The following is a 14,757-nucleotide window of genomic DNA, read 5'->3' on the forward strand; positions in this document are numbered from 1 at the left end:
GTGTTAAAAGATATAAGATGTAATTCACCCCCTATAAATATAAGTTTTATTTCTAATCAAGTATACTAAGGGTTAACAGAGACGAAAGCTGCACGGAGAGGGGTACAAGGAATTTCTTTTGCCAGAAATTACACAGGAGGGACACAAGAAACTATGCTAAGAATTACAGGAAAGGGACACGAGGATACCTCTGCCGGGAATCGTTAAAAGGAAAACAAAGACAACGGAAAAGGGAGATGGAGAACCCGGAGAACCAAATGATTACATCAGATTGATATCTCATCTGTCTCCTCCCGACATTAACATCTCTACACAGCACCTGGAGACAACAATCAAAGACATTGTCTTCCCGGGAGAATCTATTCAAAACACCAGAACCCGAACATGAATATCTAATGAGGCTGCCTCGGAAGAGGGAACCTTGGAGTCCCGAGTTTCTCTCAGCGATCCAGTGTATAAAAAGAGACGGCTCCAAGCCAGAAATGTGAACTTGGGGGGTGACATACTGACTGAGTGTGTTACCGCGTTCACCCAGCGCCGATCCCGGGATCGACGCTGTCCTTTTAATTGTGGCTTTCAGAGACTGTCATTTTGTCTCTCAATAAAATTCTAAAATTTTGATTTATAGAATTTGGTCTATCGTATTTATTACAATAGGCATCTGAATAAATCTTTAATGTCACTGGGTACCATCTCGTTTGAATTGAAGGTAGCTTTCATCATGCCCTTAAATATTTCACTGGATCTCCCAAATTGTTTCTGCATTTTACACAGCTCTTTTTTATCTTGGTAGGAAAAAGGCTGGTGTTCTCTGCAGACATGCCTTTTTCCTACATATACTACGGGAGCTACAGATGGTATGCCTTGCTGATCATTATTCTAAGTTGCTAAAAATCCTGCTGCTTCTCCATTGCCCAGGCAGCCAGGGGGTGTTGTTCCCCCCCCCCCCCCCCCCCGGGGTCCTGTAACAGGCAGCTCCTCCCTCCTCTCCCGGGGCCCCAGGTTAAGCTGTTCCTTAGCCCTTGCTGCGGAGGATCTACTCTCTTTTCCGCGGCTGCGGGCTGGCAGCTGCTCTTCACTATCTTTCCCCCCAGCCACGCTGGCACTGGTGATTTCAAGGGACCCTCCCCCCTCCCACGGCCACTCGGAGGGAGGGGGAGGCACTGGGGGGCAGGGTGGGGTGGGCGATTGGGTGAGAGATATGGAGTTGGGGCGGGGATTGGGGGGAAGAAGGGATTGTGGGAAGGAGGAGAAAGAACGTGGCGGCTGCTGTCAGCGTCCACCACGTGGTCTGTGTTTCTCAGGGATCTATCTACGTGATCAGAGCCCTGAGAGGAAGCATCTTTGGAGCTGTTAGAATGGCATTGCTGAGAAAAAAACAGGTGGGAGAGGAGAATATAAGGAAAATGGGTGGGTTTGAGGAGCAGAATTTAGTGTGGAATTAGGGAATCCCTGCTTCTCGGGAACAGGGAATTGCTGAGAGGTTTTGCATGACTGTCTGCTGTTTTCTGCTTCTAACAGCTTCTTGCGTACTTGTAAGAATATTGGAATAAATAAAAAAAACTTTGTTTTCACCATTTTCAACCTTTAAAGTTATTAATTTTCCCACATCATCCCAAAATGAAACAAAAATTATATCTTGTAAAGCAGAATCTGGGACCTCAGCTGACAGCCAGCAGATAAATTTTGTTAACAGCTTATTAGAGATTCTTACATCTGTTTAAATGTTTCTAAGTTGTTCCAAAGCACCCTTTTGATTAATCGATAGACGTATGCCCATGTTTCTGATGTTTTAAAAGGCAAACTGTTCGAAAAATCTAACCCCTGACGTGAAAAAACCTAAAGACGCCACGTCCGCTTCGTCCCGAGATAAGAGGGAGGGCGGGCTGCACGCGGTCTGGGGTGGCCCTCTCTAGCCGCTTTTCCCGACTGCGGGGGTGCGGGTGGGGGGCGTCCCAGCGCTGGATCCTCTGTCCCGGGACCTTCCCGTACCTAGCCCACCCCAAAAACGCCGTCTCCCCCAGTTCGGAACGCCAGCCTTTCCGCAGAGAAAAAAAAGGAAAAAAAAAAAAACACCAAAAAACAACTAACCGCGTTACGCAACACGCGTCATCCCTGGGTCCTAGTGCCCTCTCACTGTTCCTGGGTAAACGAAAGGGATCTTGCCTTTTCCAGCAGACCCTGGGGCACCGTGCTGCTGCATCAGGGTTTTCTGTCCCAGGTCGACTCACTTTTGGCGTGAAAGCAAGCTCCCGACCCTTCCTAACACTCCCAGCTGCGCAAAAGCAGCTGATAGTGACAAGGTGACATTAAAGAGATATGGGTATTGATCTAGTATCGATACCCAACTGTGACGGACAAAAACTCTCTAACAGTTTAAAGTTAGAAAGTGTATGTTTATTACGGCCGGGCAGCACTCGGGATAGCTCCTTAATATGCGCTGCGAAATTCACAGGTAATTACAAAACCATTTATTTACATAAGTGTTGAATATCCAAAATACAAATGCATATTCATACCCCTGTCACCTCCCATTCCTCGCTTCTATGCTAATTGGCAAAAAGGCTATTAAGCATGCGTACTTTGTTTCCTAAAATGAGTCGGGGGTCTATTCTGGGGAGGGGTCACCCAAAATGAGGAAGTAAGATGAGTCTTCCTCGTCCTGACCTTTCTACCTTTTCAATGCATTCATGACAAATGATTCCTTGGTAGAACTTACAGTTTCCTGTGTTCAATGGGTCCTTTAAGCAGGAAATCTGCAGCTATCTTATGTCCTATTTACCACATTTTGCTTTTCATTACAAGCACAGCTACATAAACATGAAGCTGACAAGAAATGAGTTACAAGATCCGGGGTAGCTTATCTAAGATCCGGCTTCTGTTAACTGCGAACAAAGATTACCTATCTACTTCAGCTAATTCAGCAACTTATCTTAACTTTCCTAAAAATCCTGAGTTCCTCAAAATTAACGTCTCAAAGGTAGTTGCACCTCCAAACAGCTTTTTAACCCCCTGAATAGGCAGTCACGCTTCCTGCGTGGGCTTTTTAATATTTTATAACAAACCCACGTTGGGGGCCAACTTAAATATACTCCCTCTAGCCACCCCCTGGGCTCTAGCTAGCTCAGTTGTTCAGGGATTTTAGGGAAATATATTTCATAGAGACAGAATAAAGATTTCAAAAGAGTGGCTCTCACCCCATCTTCAGTCCAAGCTTTATTCTTGAAGTGATATTCCAGGAGAGCAAGGAGAGAGAGCGGAACAGGAAGAGATGGGGGTTTATCTAGTTGTTGGGCCAAGGAAAGATATTGGCCCTGAGCCAATAGGGTCAAGAGTAGGTAAGATAGGGAAGAAGGGTTAAACTACATGGCACAGGCTTCAGGGGGATTCTGAGGGGAAAAATCATTCCTCAGAGGAACACAACAGAGGTAGATTTGGGAGCATGGCTGGGGTGAGCCCAAAACCCCTGGGATGGCTCCAGCCAGCTTTTTAGAAGCTTTGGGGTGTTATTTAGTGTCTGCACACACCACAGTATCATGCAGAGGGGTGGGAAACCTCTTCATTCAATCCGCTGGGGACTTGGGACCCAGGGATAGGGATGGTGTGAGGCAGGACAGGGTTCCCTGTGGGAGTGGGGTCCCTGAGAGCTCACACCCCTCCATCAGTGGGATGCCTGGGTGGGTCTGTGGCATGCTGCCATCCTGCTGGGGCCCTGGAAGATGAGATGCCAGCTTGGCCTCCATCCCAGGATGAGGAGGGTACCCTCTCCATCCCAGTGCTGGAGCCCTGGCCATGGGCTGCCCCAAAGTCTCTGCCCATTGGTGCTAAAAGCCAGAGCAGTCGTCCTGCTGCCAATCCCACACTTTAGCCAAGCTCAGAGAGGGATTTCTACCTCTCCAGGCTTTAATCTTGCAGCCTTCATCACCATCATCTTCATCTACTCCAGCATGTTCCACCCCATTCCCATCGGTATTTCCAAAACAGTGGCAAGAGGTGTCTGCTCCAGGGAATTCAACAGCACAATGTGGTTCTTCTTCATCGGCATCACTGATGCTGGATGCTCCTCTTCCTCCTTAAGGTGCTCTCCCTGCTGTAGGTGGCAATGCCAGGAGAACCCCAAACCCTGGCAAGGCCCTGGAGCACAGCTGGATGTGGAAAATGCTGGGTTTGACTCTCTTCACCCACGCTGGGGCTGCCCCAAGGCCACACATTGCTCAGCATTGGGCTGCTCTGGTGCTGGAGAAGCCCTGAGCACAGGTTTCCTCATCAGCCAGCAGATCTTGTTAATACTTTATTAATTGCACAGATGGGAAGAACCGCCCCAATCCAAGTCAAACAACTGCTGCAGTTTCATATGATACAAAACAAAAGTCCCTTAAATACAAAATACCCAGCTCTAAGTGAGCATCACCTGGTGCTGAGTTTTGCCACCAGAGTTATATATTAATATTCCACCTGTACAAATATTTATAGATAGAAAAAAAAGAAACACTTAAAAAAAATCAGGAGAAATTTCACTCCCCCACATGTTAGTTTTATATATATATATTTATATATATATATATATATATATATATAAAATACATATATAAAAACACAGACTAGAGGCTGCTTTGTGCTTTTCTTTTTACCAAAAGACAGACAGACAGTTATGGCCAAACTGACACTGGGGAACCCCAGCTCATGGGTCATGTTGCCTTCCAGTTGGAACAACATCTGGGAATTTGGGTCCCTACCTCAATGGAGAAACCAGGTCATATCCTGGGTGCTGACAGGTCCAGTAAACAGTTCCTTCATGAAGGGAAGGAAGGGGTGGAAAGGGGAATGGATGTCTCTGCAGGGAGTAGGTGGGCATGGGCCACGTGTAGCTGCTCAAAGAGGGGTGAATCCCAAACAACTGCCCCTCCTGCCATCCCTCCTCCATCTCCAGGTACAGCCCTCAACACAGAGGGCAGCACAAAGGGGGAGATAGTCTAGGGAGTCTCTCCCCACCTCGATGCCTCTTTCCAGGCATTGCCCCATCCCACTCAGGTGCAGCTGCTCTGGGGCTCCAGCAATGTCCTGCTCCATGCAAATAACAAGTCAGCTGGTTGAAGGATGGCCTTGGCTTGGAACATGGTCCATCCACCCTTCCTCCCAGTGACACCCAGTGAAGAGAGAGAGCTTTTAGCCAAGGAAGAGCAAGGCATGGAAGTACAGGGCTACTTCTTCCATTAATTCAGCACCAATGCTGCAACAGGTTCCATCTGCCCCTCGACCGGGGCTGGCACTTGAGCTCTACCTATGTATCTATAGGCAGCCCCCTCCTCCCAGAACAGCAGCCTCTTCCACTGCCACACAGTGATTCCCTGGCTGTCCCCACTGGGTGACACCACACACACACAATCCCCCTCCTCGCTGCCCACCCTCCACTTCCTGACCCTGCACTGCAACCTGTGGACATGGCCCCATTTTCCCCGCTTGCTCCTCCCACCTCACTCCACACTCCTTCACCCCTGCTGTTGCTCCTGGCTTATGTGGGGGGCTCCAGCTCCTGCCACAGGCTGCATTCAGAGGTCACCCCATGGCCACTCTTTCCCTCTGCTCCCCCACCTGTCCTGCGGACACCATGGCTTCCCCTCTGCAGCCACCCTGCCCCACAGCACCCGGGCCATGGGACAGGACTGCCCAGCCCGGGTTGAAAGGACATTTATAAACATGTGCCTCTGGCTCCCCCTCCACGGGCACTGCACCACACCGTGCTTCCTGCTGAGAGCCCCAGTCTGGATCTACTGGCAAGTCCATGTCTGAAAGGACAGAGCATCTTCCGGGGCCATTGGGACTCAGGGCTGGGAAAGAGTCTCGGATCCTCACCAGCTCCATGGCACAGAGGTGGCCAAAGACCCTGTTATACCACTCAGGAGACTGGCCCCTGGAGAAGGGAAGAGACAGAAGGGGGTGAGTGGGCAGGAGAGACCCTGGCAATATCATGGAGCAGCACATCCTGCTGCTCCATCCCCTCCCCTGAGGGTCCCGTTACCTGAGGTCAGCCCTGCAGATGTGGGTCACTCGGGAGCAGCCCATGGTTCTGGGCACAATGAGGTACTGGGACATCAGCACAATGGCCTTGACACCTCCCTCCGCCGGCACCTTGTCATGCTCCACCCGAGAGGGAGCTGAGCAGGCAGGCTCCCCGTGGCAGGTCCCTGCACCAGCGCCTGCAACAAAGCAGGAGTCACTGTGTGCCTACCGCGGGGCCCACAGTGGGATTGGACAGTGAGGGACCCCACACAGCCCAGGAAGGAGGAGATGGGGCTGGAGCAGAGGGGATGCACTAAACTGAGCCCAAACCCGCCACAGGTCCCAGCCGCCCTCACCGGAGCACCATGTAGTCCCTGTGCGGGTGCGGAGCCATGCTGTCCGTCACGTAGTGGTACACCTCCATGTCCTTGTCCAGCGCCTCCACCACCCGGCTCTGCAGCAGGTCCTCATCCCACAGGTGACGCTCCCGCAGCACTCGGTGCCGCATCATGGCAGGAGGGGCCTCAACATCCGTGGAGACCTTCCACAGGCGCAGAGGGTGCCCATCCCCAACCTGAGGGGACAAGGTGAGGGTCACACAGACTGTCCCACAGGACCCCCAGTGCTAACCCCTGAGCAGCTTCACTGATGGCTCTCACTGCCATAGAGCAGCACACTCCCATCTGCTGGCTAGTGAGGGATGGGGTAGGACCTGCTCTGGCTACTGGAGAGGTCACCCCAATACACATTTCCTTGCATGTTCTCAAGCCCCTCCACACAGTGACATTTACCTTTTTGCAGGACAGCTCTGTGTTCAGGGGCCCTGGCGTGCTCAGCCACCCCTTGAATTTCTCTGACGACTCTTTGAGCAGGTTCTGGACACTCTGCTCAAAGTAGGAGTGTAAATCCTTGCTCTCCCCTTGGCACACCAAGTCAGCCAGGGGATGGGGATAAGTGTCTGCAGCCATATAGGAGCTGCTCAGCTGCAGCAAGATGTCAGGGTAGACCTGCAAACCAAAAACACACAGACGTTCAGTGAGGCAGAGAGATCCTGTGGGGACTTTGTGAGTGGTCCTGGACAGACAGAGAACCGTAACTCATTCTCCAGGGAGTGGGGAGGATGGACATACAGCTTGCACCACCTCCTGCCACAGGACATAGCTGGGCTTGGCTCCAGGGTGAATGGCTGGTGGCTGCTGTCTCACTGAGGGAAGGGTGCCCTCAGCTTGCCCTAGGACCAGCACCTGCCAGCAAGGTCACACCTCCTATTGGCAGCACTGGGCTGGGACACCATTGCACCTCACCTGGAAGAGCTTCTTGCAGTCGGTGATCATGTGGGAGAGCCCCTGTGTCGCAGCCATGTTCTCATTGAGGTCCTTCTGGTCCAGCTTCCCCATGGTGCCCCTCTTGTGTATGGCCCTGTGGAGGATCAGGTAATGCTGGCACCAGTGGGCACCTCTAGACCCCCATGGCTCTCATTTGTGTCACAGAGCAGAGCCAAGAGCCCCCCATGTCTCGCCATTCCCTGCTGGCCCTCTCCCACAGCAGGCAGGGAAGGGGCACTGGGGAACTGGGGCTCAGCTAGCCCTTACCTGGGCGATGTGTTTTCCTTCTTGGACACATTGAGGTGGAAGATGGAGGGGGCCAGGCACACAGCCAGGTTCCCAGCCGTCATCTGGTTCTCCTCAGCTGAGACGATGTCACTCAGGAAGTAGAGCAGGGTCTGCAGCACCTCCCGGTTCTCGTCTGGCATGAGGATGATTGCGGCCTGCACTGCCTGCAGCCTCTGCTCCTTGGACACGACTGCGGACACGGGGCAGCATCAGCAGGGCGTCCCCATGGCCACCATCCACCCCCTCCATCCAAACAGAGGGACCCCCTCCTCCCCAAAGCCCCTGAGCTGCCCCCAGCCCAGCCCTTACACTGGTAGATCTGCAGGAAGGTGTCAGTCTGTTGGTGAAGATGGGCTCGGGCAGGTCGCGGAAGTATTGCTTCAGCAGGTCGGCAACATCGTACGCTGACTGCCCCAAGTAGTTTACGTTGTCGGGGCTGGTCTCGTTCATGTGCCGGAGTGCCTGGATCCGGGACTTCACCCCGGACTTGCAGAAAATGCCAACCTGACAGGGCAGAGCAGGGTGTGAGCAGGCACTGGCCTGGATGGGCACCTGTGGGACAGGTAAAGACACTCCCTCCCCAAAGGGATCATCCCTGAACCCAGAGGAGACACTGAATGAGGGATGGCCAAGGGGATACTGCTGGGTTCCCATAGACAATCCCACCCTCCCACTTCAGCAGACACCACAAGAGGTGAACAACAGAACCCCTAAAGCTTTTTTTTCCCCCCAAATCCCAGTGGTGCTGCCCAGCAGCCGCAACCTCACCTGGTCCAGGCACTGGCTGCGCAAGTAGCGCATGGCCTGCTGGATGCTCTGGGGCAGGGGCTGACCTGTCCGCTGCACATTTACCATGGGCGGCACCCCAAAAACCATCTTGTCCCTGTAGTCAGGGACTTTACTCCGCTTCATGAACTTGAGGACAGTCCTGCAGAGTGGGACAGAGAGACATCCGTGCAATGATCAGTGCCCTCAGCACCCCCTCACAGAGAAAGCAGGACCCTGGGAACACACACACACACACACACACACACACACACATTTCTGCAGTATTTGGAATACAAGCAAAGCAGCTTCCCAGCAGGAATGGCAGCACCTTTTATTAAGCTAAAATATTTTGATACTTGGCTATAAAAAAAAAAACCACTGTCCCACTCTCTTATGTTGCTGCAGCACTTTTAATGTCCCATGAACACCTGCAGCCCCCACAGTGGCAGAGTATGCCAGGAGCCCCCCTGGAAGCCAGGATGATGCCAGGAGCCTGGGGCTCAGCTCTGGCTCACACTTGCCATGGAGTACTTTTCCATGATGGCTGTGAGCCAGGGCAGCAAGCACTTTTGGAGCATATTGAGCTGGGCCGATGACTGGTGGTTGTTCTCCAGTGAGGCCGAGTTCAGGCTGGGCCGGTGTGAGTTCTGGAAGCTGTGCCAACGCAGCTTTCTGGGGACACACAGGACATTCCCAGCTAAGGAAACCCCCACTGCTCTCCACTCCTTCATGGTTATTGCCACATCACCCTCTGGCATCAGCTGAACTGGGTGAGGAAAGCCACAGAACTCGGCAACAGCCGTAGCTCTCCTGGGGAGAGCCCAAGAGAATACTGGCACAGGGGACACATGTGCCCCCTGCGTTTACACTTGTTATTAGTTAATGAAAAACCTTTTAATCACGGGTCTGTGCAGGCAGACAGGGCCGGCAGTGGTGGCACTGCTGAAGTGCTGGCAGTGGTGGCAGCGGTGTCCTGCGGCCACCAGAGCGCATCAGTGCCCCGCGGTGTGCTCCCCTGCTCGCACCGTGCAGCTCCAGCAGCACTCCCCTCCCTCCGCCCGCTTCTGCCTCCCGGGAAGAGACGAACATCCAGCCCTCCGAGGACAAGATCGGGCGCTGCTCCCCAGACCCATGGGCTGTGCACCCCTTCCTGCTTCAGCAGCCCCGTCCCTGGGAGTGTTCACAGCCAGGCTGGACGGGGCTTGGAGCAATATGGTCTAGAGGAAAGTGTCCCTGTCCATAGCAGGGAGGGGTGGAACGAGATGGTCTCTGTGGTCCCTTCCCACCCAAACCACGTTGGGATTCTGTGATACCTGCAGGGTCTTGTGAGTGATGCTCCCACCCCCGAATCCCAGTGCTCCCGTGTCTCCATCTCTTCAGCCTCATTGAGGGAGTTCCCAGTGCTGTCAAAGTCACTGGCAGAGGTGCCAACATCCGACATGGACTGTTCTTCGAAATGCAGGTTGGAGGGTTCCCCTCCTGAGTCCTCCTCCTCTTCCTCGCCCTCTTCCTCCTGATCCAGGCCAGGGGAGACGGCTTTACACCAGAGCTCCACCTTCTGCTGCAGTCCCCACACGTGCTGCAGGATGTCATCGAGGTTCTCATGGATGACCTCCCTGTCCTTGCAGAAATCCTCGCTGCTGCCGAACTTCGGCACGTTGTCGTAGACGCTGACGTGGCTGCCCAGGGAGCTGCAGGAGCCCCGGCGCCAGCAGGCAAAGCCCCCGGGGAGGACGAGCCCTCCATGCTGCTGCTGTTGCTGCCCCAGCCCAGCCCCACAGCTGTGCTCCCTGCGTTCCAGTGGGTCAGGGAGCTGCCGACCAGGGGACACAAGCTCTCAATGGAGAGGGATTTGGGGAAGGTGCCAGGCTTGTAGTCACAGGGGATATAGACCAGGCAATCACCATGGTGAGCCTGGCGCTGGCACTCGGCAGCAGCCCAGGCATCGACAGTGGCAGTGGCTGTGTCATAGTCCTCCAGGTAGACTCCACTGCATTCGGGGTCAGAACTCCCCTTGGTGCCCCTGGGGCCAAGCAGGCGGTTAGTCCTGTATGATACTAAGAAGTGTTTTTTACTGTGGAAAGAGGCAGGTATCCTCCTTTTAGAGGAGTTGGTCCTGGTGCCTCCTGGTGGGAGAGTGGTGCTGCTGTGTGGAGCCACCCTACTGTCTGGGCTGGGTTTCTCCTTGTCCTTCCTCCGCAAGGACTCGTTCCACTTCAGAAAGCTGCGAGACTGTCGTTTCTTCAGCTTCTCCTTAGAGTCCTCTCCCTGACTCGGGGGCTGCTCTGGTGCAGAACCCTCGCTCTGGCTGCAGCTGGAGGCGTTTGCGATGGCATAGAGGGGGGATGGGGGCTCAGATGGCATGACCGCAGTGCCCAGTGTGCCACCCATGCCACCTATGCTGCCCACACTGCCTGTTCTGTGCAGGGACGTGGCCTCGAGGTTGGTGCTGAGGTCCATGAGGATGCTCTTGCAGCTGGACACCGGATACATAGTGCAGCTCAGGGCCTCTGAGTCCTGGGACAGGATATTGGCGGACCCCACCCATGACCACCTTTTGCTGTCCCTCTGGAAGGCCCACTGGTTGCTGATGGCACACAGGTCTTTCTCCTCAGAGTCTTCATTCTGTGGGCGGTTGAGAACAGGGGATGATCAATCGGTTGGAGCCGAGGAGGGTCAGCACATCCCCCCACCTCAGAGGGGCACAGCCACCAGCATGGCCCCAGGTGGGGAGGAGAGCAGCGTGTTCACCCTCTTAAACCAGCTCAGGACCCCTTTGGCAGTGAAGGCCTCCAGGAGCCACTCTGTGCCCAGGGCAGTCCCCGAGCTCATCAGGACACTGCTCCCACCATCGAGCACATGATCCCCTGCACCCCTCAGCTCCTCACCTGCCTCTAGCATCCAGGATTTACCTGTTTATGCTGAAAGTGAACATCCAGCTTCACGGAGAAGCAAATGTTCAGGGTCATCAGCCTCCTGCAAGAAACAGAGTGGCTTTATCCTGGTCCCAGCCCCTGTCTCATCCCTGCTGCAGTCACAGGGATGGCTTTGGCTTATTTTGATTTTCCTGACTTAGAGCCTTGGCTGTGCCTGTCACCTGTCACCAGCTGCTGTGGCTCCACAGTCAGAGGGACACCCAATTAACAAGGGGACAATGCCAGCAGATGGTAGCCCAAGACAGGCCATGCCTGTTGGGGGGGATGAAGCCAGAAAGCCCTATAAATATGACTGCTTAGATTCTGAGAATGTGAAATCTATAAGTGAGATAGAATTGAAAGCAAGTTTTGATGTTTGAGATGTCCTAGCTACTGGATGTCTGGGAAAACAGTTATATGACCAGCTGAAGGTTGCCTACAGATAGGTCCAAAGGTCAAATGGAATGTTCTGTGTCACCCCCCAATGATTCATCCCACATCTGTAACCCTCCCCTGAAGTATCAGGTATCTGTAACCCCATTGGCCCAAGTCTTGTTCCAGCCCACCTTGAAGCCCCCTTATCAGGGGGCTGTGAGAGTGGGTTGGTCTCTTTGCTCTTTCCCCTCTTTCCCCTCTTTCCCCTCTCCCTCTTTGCCTGGCACCCTTCCCCGAGGATTTTCCTCTTGGAATTTCCTCTCCCTACATCTCCCTTCCCCCACTCCATACCTCTCCCTTCCCCCACTCCCTAGGCCTTGCCATGAGTTGCGCCTGGCAGCTCAAAGCAAGGCCTCACATCCTTTACAATAAACCTCATCTTCTAAAACCCAACTTCAGAGATCTCTTGTCTACATTCATCCACACCATCCCGGAGTCTGCAGCGAAGCATATCTACACATGCTCATGCCAGCTGCTGGGGCCACCGGTTCTACAAGCAGGCAGGAGTGGTGTGCTCCAGGCTATTAAAACAAAATCACCTCAGAAGCTCCTGTGCCCCAGACAGGGAATGACTAAAGGACCTGAAAGCTCAGAGAGGGAGGGACAGGCAGAGACTTCCCATCATGTCCTGCCTCACTGCACCCAGGAAATGGCTCAGGGATCCCCTTCTGCCCAGCACAGCAGCCTTTCTGCTGGGAAACAAATAGGAAATAGACCCTGTTCCCACTTCCTCTGATCTGGGTGGGAAGGACAGTGTGGAGCCAGCACAGGGACACATGAGACATAAACTTTAGAGAATTAAGGATTTTTAGAGGGGTTAAGATTTTAGTTAGAGATAAGCTTTGCTGAAATTAACTAAAGTAGATAGGTAGGCTTTGCTGAAATTAAAAGTTAGCAATTAACTAAGAGAAATTGGGTTTGGGATCACTCTTCCATATTAGAATAACTGATTACTTGTCAACTTTGTTTGGTTAGCTGTGTTTATAATGAAGAATACAGAAACTGATAAATAGCTTTTAGGAACATAAGACAATTGTAGGCCTCCTCTGCCCAGAAACCCATTGAACAGTCATGAAGACAGGAAATAGGAGTCCTACCAAGGGTTCATTTATCTCATTTGCATTGAAAAGGTAGAAAGGTCAGAACGAGGAAGACTTCTTTACTTCCTCATTTTGGGGACCCCTCCCCAAGAAAAGGACCACCGACCCATTTCAAAGAACAAACTATGCATGCTTAATAGCTTTTGAGCTAATTACCATACGAAGCAGGGAATGGGATGTACCAGGGTTATGAATATGCATTTGTGTTTAGGGTATTCAATACTTTTGTAAATAAAAGGACTCTGTAATCACCTGTAAATTGCGGTGTGAATTTGGGAGCTATCCCGCACACTGTCCAGCGCCGTAATAAACATACACTTTCTAACTTTAAACTGTTAGAGAGTTTTTGTCCGTCTCAATTGGGTATCAGTACTAGATCTGTAGAAAAATGCCTCTTGCTGCTGCTGAGGACTCCAGGACGGTGTGGATGAATGTAGATGAGAGATCTCTGAAGTTAGGTTTTAGAAGAAGGGGTTTATTGTATAAGATGGGAGGCCTTGCTCAGAGCTGCCAGGCGCAGCTGTAGCATGGCCTTGGAAGGTGGGGGTAATGAGAGATAAGGAAATTCCAAGAGCAAGATGCAAGAGGTAAACAAAGAGACAAGAGGAGAGAAGAAACAGAAGGAACAGAGAGAACAGAAGAAACAGAAGGGAGGCCCACTCTCACAGCCCCCTGATAAGGGGTCTCGAGGTGGGCTGTAACAGGGTTGTGCCAATGGGGTTACAGATACTTGATACTTCAGGGGGGTGTTACAAGTGTGGGATAAATCATACATTGGGGGTTGTTTTCCTAGGCATCCAGCAGCTAGGACATCTCAAACATCAAAACTTACTTTCAATTCTATCTCAGTTACAGGTTTCACATTCTCAGAATCTAAGCAATCATATTTATAGGGCTTTCTGGCTTCATCCTTCCCAACAAGATCAATACCCATATTTTCTTTAATAAGTCACACGGGTGTGATGATGTGTCCCGAGAGCCAAGGCAGGGCTGAGTCACCCGCAGCACTGAGTGACACATGGTCCATTCCAGACAGACCATCTGGTCAGTGCCCCGCTTTGGGTGCCAGCTCTGGCTTGCTCTGCCTAAGTCCCCCACATGCTGCTCCCTGCACACCACTCCTGGGCAGCTCCCAAACCTGCAGCTGCAGCAGCACCATGCCCAGGTGGAAACACACGGCTGGGCTGCATTGCCTGGTACTGGAATGACCAGCATCACATGGAGCATAAAAACCTGTTGTTTCCTTGGAACCACACAACACCGGCAACGTTCCCTGATCTGAACAACTGAGTTCTCACTGCAGAGGGAGTGACAGTGCCAGAGCGGGCTCTGAGCCCAGCCAAGGTGCAAGGCAGGCACCCTACTAAGCCTACCACCCCATCAGCCTGGGCCGCTGCCCTCGTTTGTAGCACATGCCTGTGCTGATTCCATGTGCGGAGGGACAAGGGAGTGTTACCTGCACAGGGATTTGAGGGAATCCTGGTCCAGGAAGCTGTGGTCCTTCTTCACAGCAGTGATGTCAAGAGGGAATGATGACTCTGGGGAGGGAAGTGACATCAGTGGCACATCCTGAGCCAGCTGCTTCATCAGGGACAAAGGGCAGCAGTGGGCATGGGAAGTGGAGGAGAAACCTAAGTGGCTGGAGATGACCTGGAGGTGGTGCATGGCCAGGATCCCTGGGCACGGCTCTTCCCAGGTATGTTAGGTGAGGGTGATAAGGTACCCAAGGGTCTCCATTCAGTTCCCTGCTCATCCCTGTGCATTCAAAGACAGCTCTGCTGGGATTGCACATGTGGGACCTGGACCCTCAGCCCCAAGAGTCTCAATCCATCTGTTCATGAAGCCATGGAGTGTGATCACAATGGGAAGGGAAACAGAGGGAAACACTTGGAGGATGTGGGAAGTTCAGTGGACAGAGGCTGGAGA

The 14,757-nt window shown here is 52.7% G+C and overlaps 1 protein-coding gene across 1 annotated transcript; it reads right to left on the reverse strand.

Annotated features, from left to right (window-relative positions):
* Nucleotides 1–5,737: 5,737 nt before the first annotated feature.
* Nucleotides 5,738–14,496, reverse strand: LOC120747935 (stAR-related lipid transfer protein 13-like; the record flags this gene model as incomplete). Its single annotated transcript, XM_040053996.1, is given in 16 exon segments — nt 5,738–5,911; nt 6,020–6,144; nt 6,146–6,197; nt 6,357–6,574; nt 6,792–7,007; nt 7,305–7,419; nt 7,593–7,803; nt 7,923–7,952; nt 7,955–8,117; nt 8,382–8,541; nt 8,593–8,615; nt 8,897–9,053; nt 9,695–10,106; nt 10,109–11,006; nt 11,294–11,357; nt 14,288–14,496. Coding segments are annotated over 16 exon segments (3,227 nt in total), but the record flags the coding sequence as incomplete, so codon positions are not given.
* Between the last annotated feature and the right edge of the window lie 261 nt (nt 14,497–14,757).

This window comes from Hirundo rustica, unplaced genomic scaffold (assembly GCF_015227805.2).
Source record: "Hirundo rustica isolate bHirRus1 unplaced genomic scaffold, bHirRus1.pri.v3 scaffold_314_arrow_ctg1, whole genome shotgun sequence".
NCBI classification, from domain to species: Eukaryota; Metazoa; Chordata; class Aves; order Passeriformes; family Hirundinidae; genus Hirundo; species Hirundo rustica.